General features: G+C 45.2%; 1 protein-coding gene across 3 annotated transcripts in view; it reads left to right on the forward strand.

The window, feature by feature from the left end:
* The window catches only part of EIF2A (eukaryotic translation initiation factor 2A), a 222,529-nt gene that overhangs the window by 35,852 nt on the left and 161,704 nt on the right, over positions 1-24,973 (forward strand). For all 3 annotated transcript variants that reach the window (XM_029615567.1, XM_029615566.1, XM_029615565.1), the window contains 5 exons: positions 7,432-7,531; positions 17,685-17,767; positions 18,492-18,565; positions 18,956-19,100; positions 20,811-20,927. In XM_029615567.1, the coding sequence (XP_029471427.1) occupies positions 7,432-7,531; positions 17,685-17,767; positions 18,492-18,565; positions 18,956-19,100; positions 20,811-20,927 (519 nt within the window). The remainder of the gene's footprint in view (positions 1-7,431; positions 7,532-17,684; positions 17,768-18,491; positions 18,566-18,955; positions 19,101-20,810; positions 20,928-24,973) is intronic.

The raw sequence follows: 24,973 nt of genomic DNA on the forward strand, positions 1-24,973 counted from the left end.
GATGTTGAAAGATTGCATTTTGACTTGAAGCATAAGCGTTTTAAATTTGATCGAATACGGGGACCCTTTGTGGCTTATAACAAGTCCTAAAAGTCTGTGTTACTCGCCTATCGTTCTGTTGTAAACCTGAATGTCAGTCAGGTAAATGTACACGATGTTATGTTTGAGATTCTTTTTTGTATATTTCTTATATCTCGTATGCTTAAAAAGTTGTTAAAAAGTATTAAAGGGGCAGGGTCGGCATGGAGACTGTAAAGTGCACATGGGGATTTCAATTTACCCCACGTACTTTTCACCTGCAAAGTGTATGAGTACCAAAGCACCTGCATTCCCCTTGGTTGCTCAAATTTTGAAAGGGAAATTCTGCAAGGAGTTTTCCTTGGAAAATCTGTTTGCAGGCTCTTGGATGCAAAATATCTTTGAGCCTGCAAGCTCCGCAAGGAGTATAAAAATGACCCTCCCAAATAGGCAAATAACTTGTGCCACTATCATTCTTCTCCAGCGTCAGAGAAGATACATAAGTAGAGCCCACTCACCACTGATGTAAAAATCTCTACTGGCCAGATTAATTTTCACTTCTAGTACAAAACAAGTTTATAAGAGTACATTTCATGCAAGTGTGTCTGAAAATGCTGTGCAGTTGTATACAACATGCACACAGCATACAATAATATTTAAGTAGCACCATCAGTGTAGACAGAACAGCATGGCATAAGTCACATGGTTATACTTTCCCTGCCTTAATGGCCTTCTAGCATAAACATTAGTTTGGATATCGGTCAGGATGTATCTGAGAATAGTTTTTATGGTTGGTTTTTTTTTTTTTTTTACTCATAATTTTTAATTTTTAGGGGGGTTTTTTTGGCCATCTGTTTTATGACTCTGGGATTATGACTATCTTGATTTTTGAGAAAGTGTGGGATATAAAGGATTTTAAATAAATGGAAATGAAGAGATCCCCTTAAGAAAAGACCTAGCAGGCATGATTGCTGAATCTTCTCAACTTGGCAGAGAATTCAAATCAGAAGAGTTTCTGATAACCAAAGCTATCCTTCCCAGACACTTGTTCATCTTAGTATGATTTAAGAAAAGTACCGCAGAATTTCAGCTCTCAAAGAATGAAAAGCACAATAAGGACTGACAACCATTTTAACCCCAGGCTGCTGCAGACTGCATGCTTTGTACATGGGGTATTCTTGCTTGAGGTAAATCTAATTTTGGGGCAAGCAATGGATTCCTGTGCTTTTAGCTTTCTTTCAGTCTCCTGTTTTGGATCTGTTCTTGAGAATGGACCTCCTTGTCAGGAATGAGCAGTATTAGTCATTGCACAAGGCTGACCCTATCCTTAATGCTAGCTACACAAAAATTACAGTTTCCTAGCGTGTAGCAGATGGACTCAGGACCAATGGGTATAGTGTGCTCCTGATGACAGTTGGAGACTGAGTCAGATTTTCAATCTGACGTCAGCACTACATATACCCGTGCACGAGGCTCTGTTCTTCAGTTTTTTTCCGTCTCCATAGCAGTTTGGGACTTCACATACGCTTGCACGGTGTTAGAAAACCAAACTCCAAATTTAAAGAAGAAACAAAGAAAACCTTACCTCCAAAACAAGTCCCGTTCTCCTGCAGTGATACCTAAGGGTCCCTCCCCCAGTCGAGATTTCCTGAGGTGATTTCTGAGATCTCTCAGAAGTAAGCCTCGGTCCCGGCGTGGACTTAGTCCCCGGGAAAGGAGCGGCTGAGAGGTAGCCTCGGTCCGGTAGCCGACCCGACTTGGACTTAGCCCCCTGAAAAGGGAGCGGTTGAGAGGCAGCAGGTGCAAAACCGAGCGCGGTGGTGAAAGTAATCCCCCCCCCCCCCCCCCCCCCCGCAGCCAAGACAAGGTAAGGTAGAAAACTTTCTCTAAGTCTCCGGTTTCCGAGGCTCGGACAGCCGCACAGATCGTTCCTCCGGACGATCTGTGCGCATGGCTCAGTTGTGCGGACAGTGCGGTGACCAAAGGGGGGGTGGGGAAGGCGCCACGGCGACCACGCGGGTTGAGCAGCCCCGCCCAGGCTAGACCCCTGATCTGGCAAGAGGGTCCTCCCACATGGAGACTGCCTGAAGGGGCTGCCATCTTTCCGCGTGGTTGCCGGCGCCTTCCCCCCCCCCCCCCTTGGTCGCTGCATCGTCCGCACAACTGAGCCGTGTGCACAAAGAACTTGTGTGCTTAGCGGCGCGCGCATCTAGGCCCATGCGCACAGCCACGCGCACAACGTAGGCACACCCGGAGCGCATAACCAGGCCTCTCGGTACGCGCACCGGTACAGGATACGCGCACAAATCATGGCACCGCTGTCTAAGGCAGCTAAGGGTCCAGCCCTCTGTTCAGCATGCCACCTGAGAGCGGCACAGCCCGATGTGACTTCCGCCCTGTGCCTGCTATGCGAAGAAGCTCGGGTGGAACCGAGACAAGGCCCCTCTCAGCCTGTAGAGGACTCCGGATCCACCAGCGAGACTACCCTGGACCTCTCTATTCCCGACTCGGCCCCTCCACAGTGGGGGCCCTCTGAGAGCGCCGTTGGACCCAATGCGGTCCCAGGCAACTTCACCTGGGCGGGATTCTTCACTAAGCTGCATTCCTACATCCATGCACAGACAGGGCCACCAGCGGCACAACCACGGCCCCTCCCGGCCTCCACCAGATGAGCCTCCCCTGGACAAATACCTCCCCCTAGGGGACACAGATGACTCGGAGGAGGAATCAGAACCCCTGGAACAGAGGGAAATCCCTCCAGAAACGGAACCGTATCGAACCATGATGCGTTTCTTTCCATCGTAGCCACGAGTCTGAAGGCATTGGCCATCCCGGACACATGGAACACAGCAGAGTCCAAGGCGAGCCCCTTCCTGGCTGGGCTCCGCCAGACTTCACGCCATTTTCCTACACTACAGGCCGTACAACAACTGATCGACCTGGAATGGGACGCTTCAGAGGCCACCTTTAAGGGAGGGCGAGCCCTAGAAGCTCTCTACCCCTTGGACTCCGTAACGAAGGAACTCCTGAGGTTTCCCAAGGTCGACGCCCTGGTCTGCGCCACAACAAAGCGCACTACCATACCAGTCGAGGGAGGAGCTTCATTCAAGGATGCCAGTGACAGATGGCAGGAATCCATCCTCAAGAAGTCTTATGATGTATTAGCTATGACCTTACAGATCGCTGCCTGCTGGCCGTGGTATCATGCGCCTGCCTGGCTATGGCCAGGGGCGCAACTACGCCAATCAAGGCATTAGACCCGGCAATATCATTCCTCACTGATGCGACCTCAGACCTGTCACGCACCTCAGCCAGGATCCTCTCGTCCATAGTGGCAGCCAGAAGATAGTTCTGGCTCCGAAACTGGTCAGCCGACGCGACCTCTAAGATGAAGCTTACAAGAATGACCTTTAGAGGAACACTCCTGTTCGGGAGCGAACTGGACAAATTAGCCGACAAATGGGTGAGTCCCCAGTACCCCGTCTACCGGAGGACAGAAACAAGAGGAACCAACGCCCTTATTCCTGGGCACCCAAGGGCAGAGGATCCCAGCATTTTAGACCATACAAAAACACTTACCAAGCCCCTTGCCCCACCGGCAGGGGACAGTCCTTTCGGAACAGACACAACAAAAGAGGAGCCGGCTCAGGACCAGGTCCCAGCTGCAACACGCAATGAGAATCAGCAGACCCATCTACAGGAAGAGATCATAGAGGGCAGACTCGTCCTATTCTACCAAAGATGGGGTGAAATAAAGTTGCACAATTGGGTCCTATCCATCATCCGAGAGGGATACTACCTGGACTTCCACAGCATCCCCCCTGGACAAGTTTGTGATTTCTCCGTGCCACGACCCCTCCAAGAGGAAGGCAGTAGAAACCACACTATCAAAACTCCTCTCCCTAAAAACAATAACACCGGTGCCCACGCACCAACAAAGTTCTGGGCACTATTCCATCTACTTTGTCATGCCCAAGAAAGAGGAAACATTCCGGCCCATACTGGACCTCAAGACTGTTGATTGCTACCTGAAGGTACCCTGCTTCCGCATGGAAACCCTGTATTCGGTCATAAAGGCGGTACAACTGGGATAATTCCTGACTTCCCTGGATTTGTCAGAAGCCTGTCTCCACATACCGATCCATCAGCATTTCCTACGCTTCACAATATTGGGCCATCACTACCAGTTCCAGACCCTTCCATTCAGGCTAGCTACGGCTCCCCGAACGTTCACCAAGATCATGGTGGTAGTAGCGGCGACACTGAGGAAAGAAGGAATCCTCGTGCACCCATACCTGGATGATTGGCTGATCAGAGCGAAATCACCAGAGTCAAGGAACTACTGCAGAGCCTCGGGTGGGTCGTCAACACACCCAAGAGCCACAGCTCTCCCAATCCCTAGAGTATCTGGGAGTCCGGTTCGACACCAAATGGAACAAAGTCACCCTTCTGCCTACAAGGAGAAAGAGATTGATGGAACAACTACGAGCATTGTTGAACTCCACTCTTCCTACGGCATGGGACTATCTCCAAGTCCTCAGACTCATGGCATCAACCAAAGAAGTCGTCCCGTGGGCAAGGGCACACATGTGGCCCCTACCACATTCCCTACTGTCACGGTGGAACCTGATGTCTCAAAACTACTCCGCCCCCCCTCCGGCTACCGGCAAAGGTTCGGAACCAGCTACAATGGTGGCTACAAGAAGACCAGAGCAAGCGAACAAGTCTATCCCCACAGGAATGGACCTTGCTCACCACGGATACGAGCCTACGAGGATGGGGATCCCACTGCCAGGAGCTAACGGCTCAAGGACAGTGGGACAAAGAAGAGTCGGCATGCAACATAAATAGACTGGAAGCCCGAGCAGTCAGACTGGCCTGCCTATGGTTCAGTCACAGACTCCGGGGCAAATCAGAGACATGTCGGACAACGCCACAACAGCGGCCTACATCAACTGCCAGGGGGGAATCAGAAGCCAGCAGGTGTCTCTGGAAATAGAGGCCCTAATGACATGGGCAGAATCAAACGTACAAGGGATATCAGCCGCCCACATCGCGGGAAAAGACAGTGTCACTGCGGACTACCTCAGCAGAGAGAACCTGGATCCGGGGAAATGGACACTGTCTACAGCAGCCTTCCAGCGGATGGTAAACCACTGGGGAACCCCAGCCATGGGTTTTCTGGCAACCGGGTCCAACACCCAGGTTCCCAAATTCTTCAGCCGAAGATGGGAACCACTGTCCCAGGGAATCGACATCCTCGTCCAGACCTGGTCACAGGAGGACCTACTGTACGCCTTCCCTCCATGGCCGCTACTGGGCGGAATCATCCGCAAGATAGAACACCACAGAGGGCTGGTACTACTAGTGGCCCCGGACTGGCCAAGAAGACCGTGGTACATGGATATGCGAAGACTTCTGGCAGGAAACCCTCTACGCCTATCTTCACACAGGGATCTACTCCAGCAAGGACCGATCCTCCACGAAGACCCAACGCTTATGGTCTGGCCATTGAGAGGTCTCGCCTGAAAAAGAGTGGATACTCAGGACCAGTGATTGACATACTGCTCCGAGCACGCAAGTTCTCCACCTCCTTAACATATATACGAGTATGGAGAATATTTGAAGCCTGGTGTGAGGACCGCGACATCCTTCCATGGACAGTCAAAATCCCCATGATCCTGGAATTTCTGCAGAACGGCATGAACAAAGGGTTGTCCCTCAACTCCATTAAGGTGCAACTGGCCGCCCTGGCCAGCTTCAGACCCAGGGTGGAGGGCACCAGCCTAGCGGCCCACCTAGACGTCTCCCGCTTCTTAAAAGGGGTCAAGCACATTCGGCCACCCCTAAAGTGGCCGATACCCCTATGGAATCTCAATCTAGTGCTAGACTTCCTAGCGGGAGCTTCGTTCAGACCAACTCGTGGTCTGTCCCTATGGCTCCTGACCTTGAAGACTGCGTTCCTCGTGGCAATCTGCTCAACCCGTCGAATCTCCGAACTTCAAGCACTATCATGCCGGGAACCATTCCTCAGATTCACACTGGGGTCCATACAGCTGCGCACTATGCCCTCCTTCCTGCCAAAGGTGGTTTCTCACTTCCATCTAAACCAAACCATCTCGCTGCCATCTCCAGACGAGCATAAGGACTCGGAAAACTCACGCCTTCTTCGCCACCTGAATGTCTGCAGACTCCTACTCCTATACCTGGAAAGATTGGAACCTGTACGAAAGACGGACCATCTATTTGTTCTTCACAGTGGGAAGAAGCAAGGGAAAGCGGCCTCGCGGGCAGCCATAGCCCGCTGGATCAAAGAAGTAATCAAGGCGGCCTTCGTAGAGGCAGGCAAGCCTCCACCTCTTCAAGTCAAGGCCCATTCCACAAGGGCCCAGGCAGTGTCCTGGGCAGAAAGCAAGATGCTGTTACCTGCCGAGATCTGCAGGGCAGCAACATGGTCCTCCATCCACACATTCTCGAGATCCTATCGCCTGGATGTTCAGGCCAAGGAGGACACAGCATTCACAAAGGCAGTACTAAATGGGCCACGGGCAGCCTCCCACCTGGTTCGGGAGTAGCTTTGTACATACCATTGGTCCTGAATCCATCTGCTACATGCTAGGAAATGTAGAAATTACTTACCTGATAATTTCATTTTCCTTAGTGTAGACTCAGCACCCCGCCCATGGCTGCCTTGTACTCAAGAATCCTCGGGGGAACTTACCCCCCGAGAGCAACACAAGCACAGGTAAGCTAACCCTTATCTCTAGTTCAGACACCCATATTACCAGGTGTCGGCGCTTCTTGGTTGAGTGCCCTGGCGGTCTCCAGCTAGAAGCCACGTCAACCAATCCGAGTAATCAAGTATCAAGTTAAGCAAGTTAATCGAAATTATCCAAACACACACACATCCATAATTGCTTTTTGAGGAGAAAACTGAAGATCAGAGCCTCGTGCACGGGTATATGTAGTGCTGACGTCAGATTGAAATCTGACTCAGTCTCCAACTGCTATCAGGAGCACACTCTAACCATTGGTCCTGAGTCCATCTGTCTACACTAAGGAAAATGAAATTATCAGGTAAGTAATTTCTATAATGCTCTTTCTAGGAAAGGGTTTCAAAAAATGGTGACACAAAAGTCATATTGCTTTAATATTTGAGCTGATGACTCACCTAATACATTCACAACCTGAGGACACTTTAGTGCTGTTAATTGAGTAAGACCCATAATATTCTTAATTGTTTTCCCCCATAGGTAGAGAATGAGAAAGGGTCCTATGTAAGGGAGAAGCCTCTTCTGCCCAGGACCCACAGCCAGAAAGAGTTAAACTCAAAGCGGGGAAAGAAAGGAAGTGTGTACATCAAAGGGCAAAAGTTTTCATATTGTGTCTTAAACTGTTTGTGTTTTATTGCAGCATGTAAAGATGGCACTCAAGGGAATCCCAACTTGCAACTTTATGATGCCAAAACTGGGAAATGTTTAAAGTCTTTCGTCCAGAAAAAGATGCAAAACTGGTAAATAATATTTTCAAGCACCAGTTAAAGTGCAAATATTAATGCTGCCTTCACCTAGAAGTGAAAATGTTTACAAAACGTCAGGCTCCAGGACCTTGCAGTGAATGAGTTCATATGTCATGGTGCCCTTAAATGCAAACACATAGAGAAGGGGGTGTGGCAACAACTTCTAGAACTGTCCTTGAGAAATGTTCAAATCCACAGGAAGAAATATTTCTGCAAAATATTTCATGGAAGCTTCAAACCAACATCAAGGCAGCAATAAATGTAAACAGTATATAGGACCCCGGACATGGTCCATGTTTTGCCTGAAGGCTACATCGGGAGGGAGAATACAATCTAAAAAATCGAATAATATAATCTTAAGTGTCAGAGCATATAGAGACTACATACAGTGTGACAAACAAGTATAGATATATGTAAGACCAATCCATATATCAAAATACTTCAAATCACTCATATAATAAATTGTCAACTTTAAAAAAAAAAAAAAAAAAAAAAAAAGTGGTAAAAAGGAGAGAATGCAGTTATCAGTAAGATTAGTACCAAGAACATACCTTAAGTCACTCATACAACAAAGATATCAGCTTTTTAAGAGAGAATGCTCAAATATCTTATAACAAAAAAGTCCAAAAATTGCGCTAGACACATGACCAAACCCAACAATCCACAGGCAGATCCAAAAATGACAGCGTTTATCTGATTTTATCTTCATTTCATCTGTATATTACATTTTTACTAACATATTTTTAAATCCCATGGTTGTATTTTTTGATTGGATGATCTTGGTCATGTGACTTTCACTTATAGTTTTTCACAGGTATGCCATTTTTGGATCTGTCTATGGATTGGTGGGTTTGATCACATGTTTTGGGTCTTTTTTTTTTTTACTTTTCTATTTTACAAGATACTTGTTTTGGCATTTCTTTTTTGAAAAGCTAACATCTTTTTTGTGTGAAGGAGGGAAGGGTTAGGTCAGCCGTCATAGTTGGTGATTCAATTATTAGGAATGTAGACAGCCGGGTGGGCTGGTGGGCGTGAGGATCACCTGGTAACATGCCTACCTGTTGCGAAGGTGGTGGACCTCACGCGTCACCTAGATAGGATTTTAGACAGTACTGGGGAGGAGCCGGCTGCCGGGTACATTTGGGCACCTACGACATAGGGAAAATGTGGGAGGGAGGTTCTGGAAGCCAAATTTAGACTCTTAGATAGAAAGCTGAAATCCAGAACCTCCAGGGTAGCATTCTCTGAAATGCTCCCTGTTCCACGCACAGGTCCCCAGAGGCAGGCAGAGCTCCAGAGTCTCAATGCATGGATGAGACAATGGTGTAGGAGATTCATTTTTGTAAGGAACTGGGGAACTTTTTGGGAAAGAGGAGTCTCTTCCGAAGGGATGGGCTCCACCTTAACCAGGGTTGAACCAGGCTGTTGGCGCTAACCTTTAAAAAGTAGATAGAGCAGCTTTTAAACTAGAACAAAGGGGAAAGCCGACAATCGCTCAGCAGTGCATAGTTCGGAGGGAGGTATCTTCAAAGGATACTAATGAAACATTAGTTAGGTTCCAATAATAAGAAAAGTAGTCCAAGTGCCTATAATAAAAAATTCACTTGGGCTGAAAGATTCCAATTTATCCCTGTCAACTGAAAAGCAGAATGTAAATACAAACATTTCAAAGGAGTTTTTTGTTTGTATGCTAATGCCAGAAGTCTAAGAAGTAAGATGGGAGAATTAGAGTGAATGATGCAACAAGAAAATCACCTCTTATAACTTTTTTTTACACAATGTATTCGCAAGTGTATACCCCGATATCGGGTGACACGTATGGCGTTTCCAAAAATTGTCTATCAAATATTATTCAAAGCAAAAAAAGTTTTGTTATGGAAAGAGGAACGTTTCATATAAGTATCATGAACCCCAACTAGGTGATCTCACTGTGTTATAATCATAAACGATCCTCCTTCATCCAATTTTTCATTTGTGTAACATACACCAATGGTGAATAATCTTTTTTTTAAATTGTATATATCTTTTTCTAAAACAGCATGCTTATGATCAACAATTGTAAAATTACATAACGTCCTGACTTATCTGATATCAAAAAGATGACCCGATGCAGCCGCGTTTCAGGTCCACTATCGGACCGTTCTTCAGGGGGTATTTCCTTATAAATTCTTCGTCGGTGTATATTGATTTTTCAAGTATTAATTCCAAGTTTAATCGGCGCTCAATCTTCAATGCGAGTCAAAATGACTCTGGCACCTACTAAACGCTGATCAGTACTGGTCAGTTTTAAACCTTGGTGCAGGAATAGCTGTGCATCCAATCCCAAGTCACGCTGCTGTGACATCACTACTTTTTTATCATAACAATGATCCCCAATCAAGTGCCTCGTTTAAGCCCTGCGGCGCTTGTGTCCGAAAAGTAAAAATCCAGTATGCTTCACGTCTGTTAAGTAAAACACCCCGATTCCCGCAACAACAGTAGTGGCTACTGACTACTTCAAAACACAAGTTGTGGATCTTGTTTAACTGGTTTGTATCGCAACAGGGCTTGCCTGTCTGAATATTTAGTCCGCTTGTAAGCACGCTTTATCACTGATTTCAGGTACCCATGTTCCAAGAATCTATCACGTAGTATCAAGGCTTGTGCTTCAAAATCCATCATATTATTTGAAAAAATTGACTAACAGGCCGCCCACGCTTGAAAGAGTAAGGGTGATGGCTATGGAATCTCAGAAGATTATTTTTGTCTGTAGGTTTACGATACACTGTTGTACTAAATTTGCCTTGTTCTAATCGAATTAGTACATCCAAGAATGCAATTTGTTGATCCGATTGTTGCATGGCAAACTGAAGATGGGAATTCTGCGTGTTAATCCAATTATGAAATAACATCATACGTTCTTTTGTACTTTTCCATGCAAGAAAAATATCATCTCTATAACGAACCCACACTACAATGTCATGCCACCACTCAGATTTGTAGATAATGTCTTCCTTAAATTGCGCCACGTAAATATTTGCTGTAGTGGGAGCTAATGGTGATCCCATAGGGATTCCATAAACCTGTTGATAAATGTCTGAATTGAACATGAAATGATTATTATACAGTATTGCTTCCAGTAACTAAAATCACCATGGTGGGTATCCTTTGATGTCCCAACCTATGGGCTAGACGCTGTTCAATCACCTCAAATGCTTGAGTTTGAGGAACGTTAGTATATAATGCAGATATGTTTAGCGTTACTAACCAATGATGAATGTGGTCTTCCAATGTTATTGCCTGAAGCTTTTGTAATAGATGAATCATGTCTTTAATGTATGAATGAGCTTGTGAAACATAATGGCTGCAAGATTTTATCTATTAATATAGCCGGAGCCTCTAATATAGAATCATTAAGAGACAAGATTGGTCTAATAGGCGGTTTATTTAAATCCTTATGAATTTTGGGAAGAGAATATATTAATACCTGGATGTTTTGTTATCAAAAAATTTTTTTCTTTTTCTGTCAACCCCTGTGCCTGATCTACAATATCCTGTAACGTGTAGCAATGATTGAGTGGGATCTACAGGCAATTTCTGATAAAATTTATCATCATTCAAATGATGTAACATAGCCTCATCATATACCGTTTTGTCTTGTAATACAACCCCTCCCCCTTTTTCAGCGGGCTTAATGATCAATTGATGATTCTGTTCAAGAGATTTTAATGCAGTTCTCAAAAGTGCTGTCAAATTATTACGCCAATGATGATTTTGTGTCTCATATCTGCACAAATCCTGTAAGACAAGTTGCTCAAATGTCTTCACATGAGGATCAATGGGACCCGGAGGATTCCACCTTGATTGGGGACGGACAGTAGTATTTGTGTCCTCCAGTCTGGAATCCTTGTCCTGCTTGGAGCCTGAATTTGGTACTCAGAGCTTTGTGTACTTAGCCTTTTGAGCCTTTAAAGCGGGCGACATTAAAGGATCTTACCTTGAATGTTTTCCTTGTGGCTATTTCTTCAGCATGGCGGTTGTTAGAGCTTCAGGCCTTGTCTTGTAGGGAGCCCTTCTTAAGAATTACGGATATGGGAGTCTCCTTGAGGACAGTTCCCTCCTTTCTTCCTAAAGTGGTATCCTCCTTTCATTTAAATCGGTCTGTGGACCTCAGTCAGAGGATCAGAGCAGACTTAGACTGCTCTGATCCTCGGTCTAAGGATTTACGAAAGTTGGATGTGAAGCAAGTTCTGTTGCGTTACTTGGAAGTTACGAACAGCTTCCGCTTGTCGGACCATCTTTTCGTGTTGTGGAGTGGCCCCAGAAGGGGGCACAGGGCCTCTAGGGCCACTATCACACGCTGGCTGAAAGAGGCTATTGGCTCTGCGTACATTCTTCAGGGTCATCTGGTTCCAGTCGATCTTCGGGCACATTCTACCTGGTCACAAGCGGCTTCGTGGACTGAGTGTCAGCAAGATAAGCCACAGGAGATATGTAGGACGGTTACTTGGAAGTCTTTGCACACCTTTGCCAGGCATTATTGGTTGGATGTCCAGGCCCTGGATTCTGGGAAGGAGTTTGGACAATGTGTGCTTCGAGCAGGACTCTGAAGGTCCCACCCCATGTAGGAAAGCTTTGGTACATCCCAGGAGTCTGGACTGATCTGGGTACGTACAGGGAAAGGAAAATTGGTTCTTACCTGCTAATTTTCGTTCTTGTAGTACCACGGATCAGTCCAGAGTCCTGCCAGTTTCAGAGTTGGGGAAACTGAGAGTCTACTCGTTCAGTAGTTATTTTTTGCGCTGCAAATTTGTTCTGAAGGTTGCACAGGTTTTGCTTCTGTGTGGGCAGGGTTTTGGCATTGCAGGTTTCCTCTCCCCTTTGCTCATTAGGGAATAAAATTGTTAACAGTTTGTGCAGTTTGTACTGTGCACCTCGAGGTATTAGGGCAGTGTCAGTCAAAAACTTGTCTGTCTCCATCTGCTGGAGGGGAGGCAAAACACAGGAGTCTGGACTGATCCGTGGTACTACAAGAACGAAAATTAGCAGGTAAGAACCAATTTTCCTTTGTCGACCAGAGCCTTCCAGGTCCTAGTAGATCGCTGGGGCCTCCCATCCATCAACCAACTGGCCACATCATACAATGTGAAGGTCCCCAGATTCTTCAGTCACAGAAGAGATCAGTGCTCCCAAGGGATGAATGCCCTTGTCCAGACCTGGCCAGAGAAGGACTTACTGTACGCCTTCCCTCCGTGGCCTCTGCTGGGCAAGGATATTCGCAAGATCGAACGCCACAGAGGCTTGGTCCTTCTGGTGGTCCGGGATTGGCCCAGACACCCGAGGTATGCAGACGTGGAGGCTTCTGGTGGAGATCCCCCCCCCCCCCATGCCTCCCCCTGCACAGGAACCTTCTCTAACAAGGTCCGCTCCTTCACGAGGACCCAACTCTGTTTTGTCTTACGGTCTGGCCCTTGAGAGGGCTCGCCTGACAAAGTGTGGATATTCGGTGGCTGTAATTGCCATCTTGCTCAGCACGTGGAAGTTCTCAACGTCTTTGGCGTACATGCAGATCTGGAGAATTTTTGAGGCCTGGTGCAAGGAACGCGGGGTGCCCCCCCCCCCCCCCCCCCCCGGACGACCAAGATTCCCATGATTCTGGAATTCTTTCAGGACGGCTTTGTCAGGGGGAGAATAACATCTGTTCATGTACTAGTATAAAAACAAGAGTATCACCAACATAACAATCAATATTTTATATATTTCTCAAAAAAAATTTTTAACATTAAAATTAGATTACTTACAATCCAGTTCAGTCAATGATCATTCATAAATTCATGTGTATGTGTGTGTATATGTGTGTGTGGTGTGTATACACACCACCCCTACCACCCTCTCACATATAAAATAAATAAATATATATTTAGATTTATATTCCACTTTTCACTGTTGCATGGAAAGGGCAAAGGGCCATCGGTGCCATTTTGAATACTGGCAACCGATGGGCTGAGAATGGGAGATCACTCCCAGGACCCCCGCTGAACCACCAGGGAATTTCGACAAGATTTGGAGGGGGGGGGGGGCAGGAGGGTAGGGGGTGTGCAATGAAGTAAATTTGAAGGGTTGGGGCGGGTTTCGGGTATCATTTTGTGGGGGCAGCCGAAATAAAATCGGCCCAGTCGGCCATATGATAGTACCGTGTTTCCCCCAAAATAAGACATCCTTGAAAATAAGCCCTAACCATTTTTTCGGAGCTAAAAAATAATATAAGACCTGTCTTATTATCAGAGAAACACGGTATATACACGCACGCACACTCGCACCACCTAGTTCTCTGGGCTGCAGCCACCGCGCTGCCCTGCTCTCTCTCTGCCATGCTGCACTCTTTCACCGGCACCGCTGCGGGACCTTTCTTTCGCTAGCAGGGGGTGGAAACCCTGCCAGTACGTCACAATTCCACGGCATGCCGGGACCTTTCTTTTGTTCATGTGGAGTTTGCCTGCATGAAGGGTGAAGGCGGCTGTGGCAGGAAGGTTTCAGGGGGCAATTTTGCCACCTCAGAATCTTGACACCTGAAGCTGCCGCCTCACCCTGTCTTATTATAGAACTGCCCCTGCCTACAGTCTATGCTGTTTCCATTTATTAGAACATAAGAAATTGCCATGCTGGGTCAGACCAAGGGTCCATCAAGCCCAGCATCCTGTTTCCAACAGAGGCCAAACCAGGCCACTTGTACCTGGCAAGTTCCCAAACACCAAGAAGATCCCGTGCTACTGATGCCAGTAATAGCAGACGCCATTCCGTAAGTCAACTTGATTAATAGCAGTTAATGGACTTCTCTTCCAAGAACTTATCCAAACTTTTTTTAAGCCAGTGCTGAGCTAGCTGAACTGCCTTTATGTTGGTTTGTAGCTTCCATTAAATATTTTACAGTAAAAATGTCTTCCTGTGGATTTGAACATGTCTCATGGACAGATCTATGTTGTTGCCACACACCCTCTCTATTTTTGATTGTTGTAATGTGTTACTTTTTCTCCACTTTTTTGTTTGCCCTCAAATACAAGTCATACTAGTAAGAAGAGGGGTTAGATCGAGCACAGTAAAACAACTGACACTCGCCAGACTCTCTCTTCATTCAAAATATGCTACAGCAGCAGAAATGTTAACAGGATCTAGACAACTAGTGAGCTTCCTAAGTCAGCGGCTACCTAATCACAGCCTCTGACAAAGTGTTCTGTAGCCATGAAACACCTTAATGTTCCCTTTTTGAAATCCAGGTCTTTCAAATGTTTCTCTTGACGTCATTCAATTTTTCTTAAATACACACTGCTTTAATCTCAAATTTCTATTGCCTGGTACAATACAAAGAACCTCAAACAAAAGAGAAAACACAATTCCCTGTACGTACCCGGATCAGTCCAGACTCCTGGGTTTATTCATCCCTGCCATCAGATGGAGACAGAGAAAAGCCTTGCTGACACATCTATTCATCACCGTGGTATAAATGTTCACTGTGCTGGCAGTGGCCTATGTAAACTGGCACAGACTGTAACCACACTGTCTTCAGCCAGAGTAAGGAACCTTGGAAATACAGCAGACACATTATAGTAAAAGAACAGTAAAGGTATTGCTTTTAAAAAGAATACTAGCGCACGCATTTTTTTTTTTAATTCTTTATTTATTCATTTTCTTATTACATCCACAAATAACAGAAAAGTTTATACCATATACAATCATAGGCAATAAACCTAACATCAAATCTTGCTAATATAAACTACTTTTCTGCGACATATTCATAAGTAATATAAGGACCACAGAAATTTAACATGAGCTACCAAAAAGAAATTCTAACAGTGGAATAAGGAAATTAGCATATTCTCTCATTTACTTATACCTCTATTGGTTCAGGTGTCACCTCTCTCAATCTTACATTTATCTATAAATGCTCTTAACTGTACCGGTTCATAAAATATGTATTTGTTATTCTTATACATTAACGTACATTTACATGGATACTTTATAACCACTTGGATCCCTAATGATTTAACCTCTTGCATCATCTCTACAAATTTTCTCCTCCTTATCTGGGTGTCCTTTGTGAGATCTGGATAGATCCATATTTTCTGACCATAATACATTTTATCACGATTCCGAAGGAATGTTCTCAGAATCAGGTCTCTATCCATCTCATACACAAAGGACACTAACAGAGTCCCTCTATACTCTATATGTTCTTCTGACGGTGCCTCGAGGAAAGCTGTTAACTCTGCTTCTAAATTAACATCTACTGCTCTAATTTCACTTCTGATTTCTTTATTGGGAACAAAATATATTTTAGAAAGAGCAGGTATTTTGTCCTGTGAAATTAAAAGAACATTCATCAAATATTTTTTAAATTGTTCTCTAGGTGAGATTAATTTCACACATGGAAAGTTCAACAATCTCAAGTTTAAATACCTCATCCTATTTTCAATTTTTTCATAATTTCTTCTCATTACCTCATCTGATTTAATCAAATTCACCTGTATTTCTTTCATAGATGTTAATTGAGTAGATATCTCATTTATCTTTACCTCATGAATATTCACCAAAGAATTAACATTATTCACTTTATTTTGAGATGCATTTATAGACTTAGTCAATAATGTTATCGAGTTTTCCATAGTCATCAGGGCTTTCCATATGGAATCTAACGTAATCACCTCCGGTTGAATTATTTTCTCCAGATTGAGATTAGGTAACAACTCCCCCTCTTGACAAACCTCTGAAATCTTTAAGATTTCCATTGCCAAGCTTCCATCACCTCCTTCAGATGTTACCTCTTTTCCCACGGTTTCCTTTTCCAGTTCCTCCTCTGGGGTCATGGGACTACTAGCTATCAGCTGTTTCTCATGAACCGAACTTTGAAGGTATCCCGGGGTAGGGTGTGATGGTGTTTGAGGTGCTCCGGGGCTCAAAGAGGTCTGAATGTCCAAGAGGGTAAGGCTGTGCTCAAAACCTATACCCTCAGCGGACTTAGCACCCGGCGTAGAGACTGCTGCCGGAGTGAAAAAACCCTCTATTACTTGCTGCGAAAGGGTAGGTTGCGCTGGGATAGAGGGTTCCAAGCGCAAACGGCCCTTACGCTTAGTGTGAGGCATAATGAATCAAAAAATATATATAGAGAGGGTCCTACCTCCGGATTTCCTTCTACGAATTCCTTGATCCTCTGGGAGGTTTAGGAGAGAACTTGAACAATTTTTAATGGAATACGATCCTGTCCATTCTCCACAATTCGAAAGCAAGTCGAAAATAAGTCGCGCGCCCCTTCGGCGCGTGGCTTAGACGATGTGCCGGCGGATGCTACGCGCCGCGGCAGCGGCGACTTTATAGAGGTAAGCTGGTCTCAGGAGAATGACGTCAAAAGGCTGGAGCAGGGTCGACAGGGGCCGGGAACCTCACCCCAGTAATCAGTTCTTTTCTCCTCTCCTTCCCCATGCTAATGCCGCGGCAGCGGCGACTTTATAGAGGTAAGCTGGTCTCAGGAGAATGACGTCAAAAGGCTGGAGCAGGGTCGTCAGGGGCCGGGAACCTCACCCCAGTAATCAGTTCTTTTCTCCTCTCCTTCCCCCAGCGCACGCATTTTAAACTGAGACCCTGAGTTGAAAGTGGAAGTCAATACCTCAGCTGTTGCTTGCCACATCACACGGTGAATGTGGCATGCATGAAAAGCCAAATTTAGCTTGCACCTTAAAGCTGCATGCTGCAGATTCAGAATGAGTTGGGCATTCTATGGGCTTGCACTTTCTGCACTGCTTTTCCTCCTTCCGTTACACATTATTTTCCCATTGTGTCTGGCCGCTAAGCTGTTAATTGTCTGGAATTCAGGTGATGGTCTCTTCCTCTCCAGCATTTATCATGCAGTGCAGCTCCCCCCCGACTCCTTCACTGCTCTTCTTATTACTTGCTACCTAGCAGAGTCCCCGACATCTTACCAAACGTCTTTACCACAATGTACAGCAATAAGGAGGCCGCTGCCCTGCAACTGCCACTCTGCCTGATGAGCGGGCTTAATGGTCAGGGTCTGTTATTGCAGATTAGACGAGCTGAAGAGGGATGAGACTCCTCACAAGCTCTGTTCTAGCACACAGACCAGGCAAAAACTAATGGTTGTATTTTGCTTTGCTTTCAGGTGTCCATGTTGGGACGAGGATGAAAGTATTTGCGCCAGGAATGTAAACAATGAAGTGCACTTTTTTGAAAATAATAATTTTGGTATGCCAACACTTATGAAACATTATTTGCTTTATGCATTTTTTTCTGGATGAAATTGGTTTACGGCCTTGTTTACTAATGTCAGTCTCCACCATTGCATCTTTTATGAAATCACTGAGTCTAGAAGATGATCCATCAGTTCTAAATCTGATGGACTATGGGCAAAATATTTTTTTATATAGTTATTTTATCTTTATTAAAATTTATGAATCGCCTGGTGCCAAAAGTTCTAGGCGACTTACAAGGAAACATACATAATTATATAACAAATAAATAATAGAAACACAATCACAGAACAGCAACACCAAAAAAAACCCTAAAACAAAACCCAGGAGAACATATCCTGCCTGATCAGAAATGAAAGAAATGGCCACATATGCTGTGATTCAGCCAAATGCAAATCTAAATAAATAGGTTCTTATGTGATAATTCTTATTGGCGTGAATCACCTTGGTGTTAATATTGCAACCTGGCCTTTCAGAAGGTGGTTCACTGCAGTCTGATTCCTCTTGTTCGCTCTCACACATCCAGGCACTTTTCCTCTCTTTTGGATAGCTCTAATTTAGTAATAGCTGCAGGGTTAGACCTTTTGGTACACTGTGTATTAGAAACGTGTGTACATTCTTTTATGGGGAGAAGATGAATCCATTATTAGTTTGTATAATTAGGCTCAATGTTGCTTTTTTTATGTGATCAATCTAATGTTGCCATTCTGGTTTTACAGATACAATTGTAAATAAACTCCATTTACAAAAGATTAATGATTTTGAGCTATCACCAGGAGCTCAGCCATGCAAGGTACACTACCTCTATTATTTATGTACAAGATGTTTTTTTACTTTAATGGTCATTTCTTTGGAAGTAAAAGTAACTGTTTTTACTTTGTTAAAATGTCCTCTCTGTCTCAGAGGTAGTGGAAGCCATTAAGTATTTTCCCTGTGGCATGCAGAGAATCTCCAGGAATGCATGTTCGGTTCATAGTTTTAGAAAGGGCTTGCACGTCACAGACAGGGGAACAATTATTTCCAGGTAATATGGAAGTAACTAACGTATTTTCAAGGGAATAACATTTTATAAAACAGCAGTGTATGTCCTGTAATGCTACCTTAGTAGATTTAGAAATTATTTACACATGCCGTTCATGAAAATGCAATTTAAAAATTAAGTAAATTTGTGTTTTTTCTTTAGGTTGCTGTCTATGTTCCTGGAAGTAAAGGTGCCCCTTCTTTTGTAAGGCTGTATCAGTATCCCAACTTTGGTGGGCCTCAGTCAGCACTCGCCAATAAAAGCTTCTTTAAAGCTGATAAAGTGACAATGCTGTGGAATAGAAAAGGTACATTTTTTTGCAGTTCATCTGTTGTTGCTCTTCAGTCGGGCTCAAATGGTCACTAGTTTTCTTACCACTTCACTTACACAATTTTACAGAGGTATTTTTTTCTGCCATGGAAACAAACCTTTCTTTTCCTGGGCAATTTCAGACCCAAGCAGGTAAAACACTGGTTGATTTTTATGGTAAGTTTTTAGTGCTGGTAAAAATGTCAAATTGATAGCACTAGAAACTAAAATTGTATATTTATCCATAGTGCAAGTACATTTTGTGCCGCAGTAGACTCCTGTAGTAGTGATATTACCTCAGAATATGATCAGACTGTTTGCCTTCTCCCCCTCTTTAATTCTAAGCATTACTGCTGACATTTTGTGAAGAGGGTTGGCAGTGGGTTCTGGGACATGGAGTGCTGTTTTTTTGGGAGCTGGGATGAATGTAGAGTCAGAATTTCAATTTTAGAAGCAGAGATTTGGTTTTAATGCCCACTGGATACAACTGGCCTCAAATCAATGGGGTTTGTAAACTGTTTTCCCTCAACTCAGTTCTTATCTTTCTTTGAAGTACAAAAGAAACAAGGCCTGATAAATTAATAAATAGGGGAAGTCTTTTTTTTTTTTCTTTACATTTATTTTATTTCAAACACCACCCATGCTGTTCCTTGCTTCTACCATCAATAAACTAATGAGGTATAATTTGTCCATTTGCTTTGTGACATGGTTTTCTATAGGAGTCCCTTGGAAAATTCCTTGAAAAGCTATGGGTTCCCCATAGCTTTTCAAACATCAGGCTTCTCGGTGCAGAGTATAGGCAAATTTGGGAGTCACAACCAGACTAAAAGAGGGAAAACTAACCTTTTATAGGAGCATTTTAATTTAATGAAGTGAGCACTTATAAGCATCACCCTGTTCCTCTATCTGGCTGCATGCATCAGGGTGGCATTCCAAGGACAGATTTGGATGATTTTTAGTAAGATGCTGTTATAACTAAAATTCCAGTGCCTACCAAATTTCATGTAAATACATCCATAAAGAGTTGGCCCAGTTAGATGTTTGCAGATGGCAGGAAAGGTAGAGTGTTCGGAGTATGGCCGGAAAGCCAGCAGGTCCAGCCAGCATATAGCCTATCCCACCATGCACTGGAGAGCCAGGGGAACTCAATAGAACTCATCTCACCAGCTCCTGCAAAGTGTCTGTGCTATTCGGCACATAGTATTTTCAAAATTCATGGGCCGGCTAGATGTGCTGATCTTGCGATGCATAAGACCAACACAGCCAGCCCGTAAGTTTTTTTTGAAAATCTTTGTGGCATCAGCAGGCAGAAAGAGGAGCACAGAATGGCATGGGCAGAAGGACAAAGATATATATATATTTAAAACATGCCTAGGTTTTGAGACTTCTGCAGTGTGTGTAATACATATATCCTAATTTGTTTAAAAAAAACCCAAAACATTTTTTAGCCTGCATCCCTTCAGCCCCTCCCCTTCTATTATCTTCATTTTTAAGGGAAAGTTGGAACCCACTGAAGTAGTGATTTGAATCAAGTGACTGTTTTGGGGTGTTTTCTCCCTTGGACTTGCCCTCATCATTCCTGGTTCACTTCTCTGTTTGATCAAATGGTGGTCAGTTTTTTACAGTGTTTGTTAACCCATGAATATTATTGTGCATTCTTACATCTTCTCTACCTTACTGACAGAAGGCTTTGCTTCATCTTTGATAGCCACTGCTGTGTTAGTGACGGCCAGTACAGATGTTGACAAAACTGGAGCATCGTATTACGGAGAGCAAACACTCCACTACATTGCAACAAATGGAGAAAGTGCAGTTGTACAGCTTCGTAAGTGCTGGTGATGTGTTCCTGCCATTGTGCTTTACGATACACTATAAAAATAATCCTGATGTGGTTCTTGATGACCCTAGGTGAAAGTTTGCTTTTGGAAAACAATTAGGGTTTAGTTTAATTGAACTGAAGGAACAAAGTGAAAACAGTCCTGTTTTTTTTCCACTGGTAAACCCGTCAGCAAAACTGCTGTTACAGGACAACAGTCAGGGTTGGCAAAATGAGAATTTTGAAAATACACTGATTTACAACTGTGGAGCAGTAGGAAAAGGACAGAAATATAAAGGCATAGCTAATACTGCAGCAGCAAATAACACAGAATTACAAACATTGCTGCTTAGTTTGAATGCTGCATTGCAAATGCTTATAAAACCTAAAACTGACAGTTACTGAAGCTTTGAAAGCCTTTAGTTTAAAAAAAAAAAAAAAAAAAAAAAAAAAAAAGGTATTCCATACTTCAATCATGAAAGCCTCCTTAAATTAAATAATTTTTAAAAATAAATTCCTTTCACCTGGAGCAGGAACTCCATGTTAAATTGTACAAGGAAGAAATTGCAGAACATTTAAGAACATAAGCAAATGCCATACTGGGTCAGACCAAGGGTCCATCAAGTCCAGCATCCTGCTTCCAACATTGGCCATACCTGAACATTTGACATACTTAAAGAAGGAAACCTTGTGTGTGTTTACTTATTTATTTTTATCTGTTGGGTCATCTCCTTTCATGGTTGTAAATTTATATTACAATTTTATAGCTATCAAAACTGCTTCTCAGCATTTTTTATTTCGTGGCACACAGGATTCTCTCTTCTTACCCCTCTCCCTTCATCCACCAGCAGAAGGTGAGCAACATTTTTTACCTGTCAACTTCCATCTGACATGCAGATGTGCAGAATCAACTGTTGTGATGGCGAAGTCTGCTGGGGTTATGTCCCCAAGCTTGGAGTGGCTTGTACATTGGGAAGGCAAGTTGGGTGGGCCCCAACTTGCACAGCAGCAGGGTGTCCTTTGCTTGCCATGGCCACCTTGCCTTCAAGTTGAGCTCTCAGGTGGTGATGGCCGATAGGACTTGGGTAGTAGTAGACCCCAAATCAGGACTAAGCAGGAATGCAGTATGAGACACAAGGGAACGCTGGAAACAGGATGACCAGATGAGACAAATCAGTAGAGCCATAGAAGTGAGGAATACACTGGAGTCAACATAGCAAGACAAATTCTGGAGTTAGGTCTCTGAGGGGGGCAGAGAATAAGAACCAAGCTCTGGCAAGCTGCTGATTGAAAGCCTAGAATTCTATATGCCCAGACAGGAAACAAGATGGTCATCAGCAGGAAGTGTGGGCCAAGGAGCTTGGGGGACTGAGCAGATAATTCTGAAGCCCCTATTGGTGGGAGGCAAGAATTGCCTATTCCCTGTACGTATCCAGATCAGTCCAGACTGTGGGTTATGCCTCCCTTCCAGCAGATGGAGACAGAGAAAAACTCGAAGGGCACCCTTGCTTAACCTGGTGTGCCACCTGCATCTCTTCAGTATTTCTCTGTCGCCAGCAGATGCAGATGGTGCAAACCCTGCAGTCTTGTCCTGATCTTAGGGTTAAGGCAGTATCTCTTTAAAAAAAAAAAAAAAAAAAAAAGATATCTTTAATAATACAGGGAATCAAGCAAAAAAAAAAAAAAGATCCTCCCAGGGGGTAGGCAGGTCCTGGTGAGACCATCCCCCCTGGTAGCAGGTTGAGGAGCTGGGGTTGGTTTCCCCGCGGGGCTCCTGACAGGTTAGGAGCCGGAGAAAGATTACCGATGGTCCGGTCCCTCTTCTCCCTTTGCTTCCCAGACCTGATATAAAATAAAAACCAAAAAAAACAGCCTGTCAGTTTCTTTTTCTGCCCTTTTCTTATACTTATTCAGGCAGCTGCTCTGCGGTTCGGGTCTGGTTAAGTCCGGGCATGTTCTTAATTATTTGCTCAGGCTCTCTGCTGCTTCCTTTCTGCTGCAAATTTCGGCCCCCCCCCCCCCCACCTTAAACGATGCTGCAACCATCTCGCTGCATTGCCTGCGGGGAGTCATCGTCACGACTCTCCCATTCAGGCCTCTGCTCTTGGTGCCTTTCCGGTGGGGAAGGTAGCTCAATTCGAGCAGCGGGGAGTTCATCAAAGCCCCGAGGTGCAGCGACGAGATCTGCACCTCAAGAGGCTCGGGCCAATCCAGTGTGGGAACGGTGGCCATTTTGTATACATTTGCTGAGGCACAAGCCAGAGCAACGGGGGGAGGGGGGAGCTTCCTCCTTACTTATCCCCAGTCTCTGCTAGTCCTGAGGACTCAGCAGGCCGTGCTTCACATTTGGGTCTTCCCGTTGGGCCTCCCCTCAAAGTTGCCAGGCGACTTGACGCCCAGGCGTCACTGCGGGTCTCTAAATTGCATGGCCCTTCACTTTCGGGCAGGTCTGCTCTTCCGGATGGAGCGGATGTTTGGGCTCCGGACCCACTGGCTTCTCCCTTGCCCCCTCCTGGCACGGGGTCAAAGGAGGACCTGGGAAAGCATGCTCCTCTGGACGTTGATGACCCAAAAGTGGTCCAGCTGTTCCACAGGGAAGAGTTGGAACCTCATATTCCCTCGTTCCTATCAGAACTCAGGGTAGAGCTCCCTCAGGAAACCCTACCACAGGATTCCATGGACCCAGTCCTAGCGGGACTGCGGGCCCCAGCCAAAGCCTTTCCTTTTCATCCGATGCCCCAGCAGCTGAAGCCCCAAGAGTGGGATGTGCCTGTGAGTGGGTCGGGCCATGGATAAACTTTATCCCCTGCCTGAGGAGTCCCTTGAGCTCTTGAAGTCCCCTAAGGTAGACGCTTCAGTGTCTGCTGTGACAAAAAGGACCACAATCCCGGTCGCAGGAGCGGCGGCACTTAAGGATCTTCAAGATAGGAAACTTGAAGTTATCCTCAAGTGCATATTTGAGGTTTCGGCCCTGGGTATCCGAGAAGCCGTATTTAGTAGCTAAATGCTCCGGGTGAGCCTCCACTGGGTGCAACAATTGTTAATGTCTAGGGATCTCCCTTTGGGTGAGTCAGAGCAAGTGGAACGCTTGGAGGCAGCGGTGGCATATGGAGCGGATGCTCTGTATGATCTTCTCCGTACTTCTTCTCGCACCAAGTCATCCGCAGTATCGGCAAGGCGGCTCCTGTGGCTTCGTAACTAGGCAGCAGACGTCTCTTCGAAAGCTCAGTTAGGTGCGTTACCGTTCAAAGGAAAGTTTCTCTTCGGGGAAGACTTGGAGCAGTTGATAAAGTCCCTGAGTGAAATAAGGTCCACAAGCTCCCAGAGGATAGACCGAAACCTTCCAGGGGTTTTCCATCCGCCCGCTCTCATTTTCGAGGACAACTGAGGTTTCGTCAGAGCAGTCCACAGGCTGCGGGGCAGAGGCAGCCAACGGCCAGGCCGCAATCCTGGAACTCTTTTTGAGGGTGCAGAACCTCTCGCGATGGAGGCTCTGCTACGTCCCTTGGATCCAAGTCTTCTCAATGATATACGGCTGGCCCATCCTTTGATTCCTCGGGTTGAGAGATGATTATCCCAGTTCCACGGGGAATGGGCCAGAATAAATTCCAATCAGTGGGTCCTAAGCATCATAGAACATGGCCTCTCCAAGATTTTTTTTATGGTCTCCTCCTGCGGGTCGCGGACCAAGGCTCAGATCATCCGGCAGACCCTCGACCGCTTGCTATCTCTCGGGGCGGTAAGGCCTGTCCCCCAAGAAGACTGGAGGACAGGGCGATACTCCATCTATTTTGTGGTCCCAAAAAAGGAGGGATCCTTTCGGCCTATTCTAGACCTGAAAAAGGTAAACAAGGCTCTCAAGATACCGCATTTCTGCATGGAAACTCTGCGCTCAGTTATTGCGGCAGTCCGCAAAGGTGAGTTCCTGGCATCTCTGGATCTGATGGAAGCATACTTGCATATACCCATCTGCGAGGATTATCAGAAATGTCTTCACTTCATGATTCTCGGTATGCATTTCCAGTTCTGTGCTCTGCCATTTGGTCTGGCTACGG

This window comes from Rhinatrema bivittatum, chromosome 9, assembly GCF_901001135.1.
Source record: "Rhinatrema bivittatum chromosome 9, aRhiBiv1.1, whole genome shotgun sequence".
NCBI lineage: Eukaryota > Metazoa > Chordata > Amphibia > Gymnophiona > Rhinatrematidae > Rhinatrema > Rhinatrema bivittatum.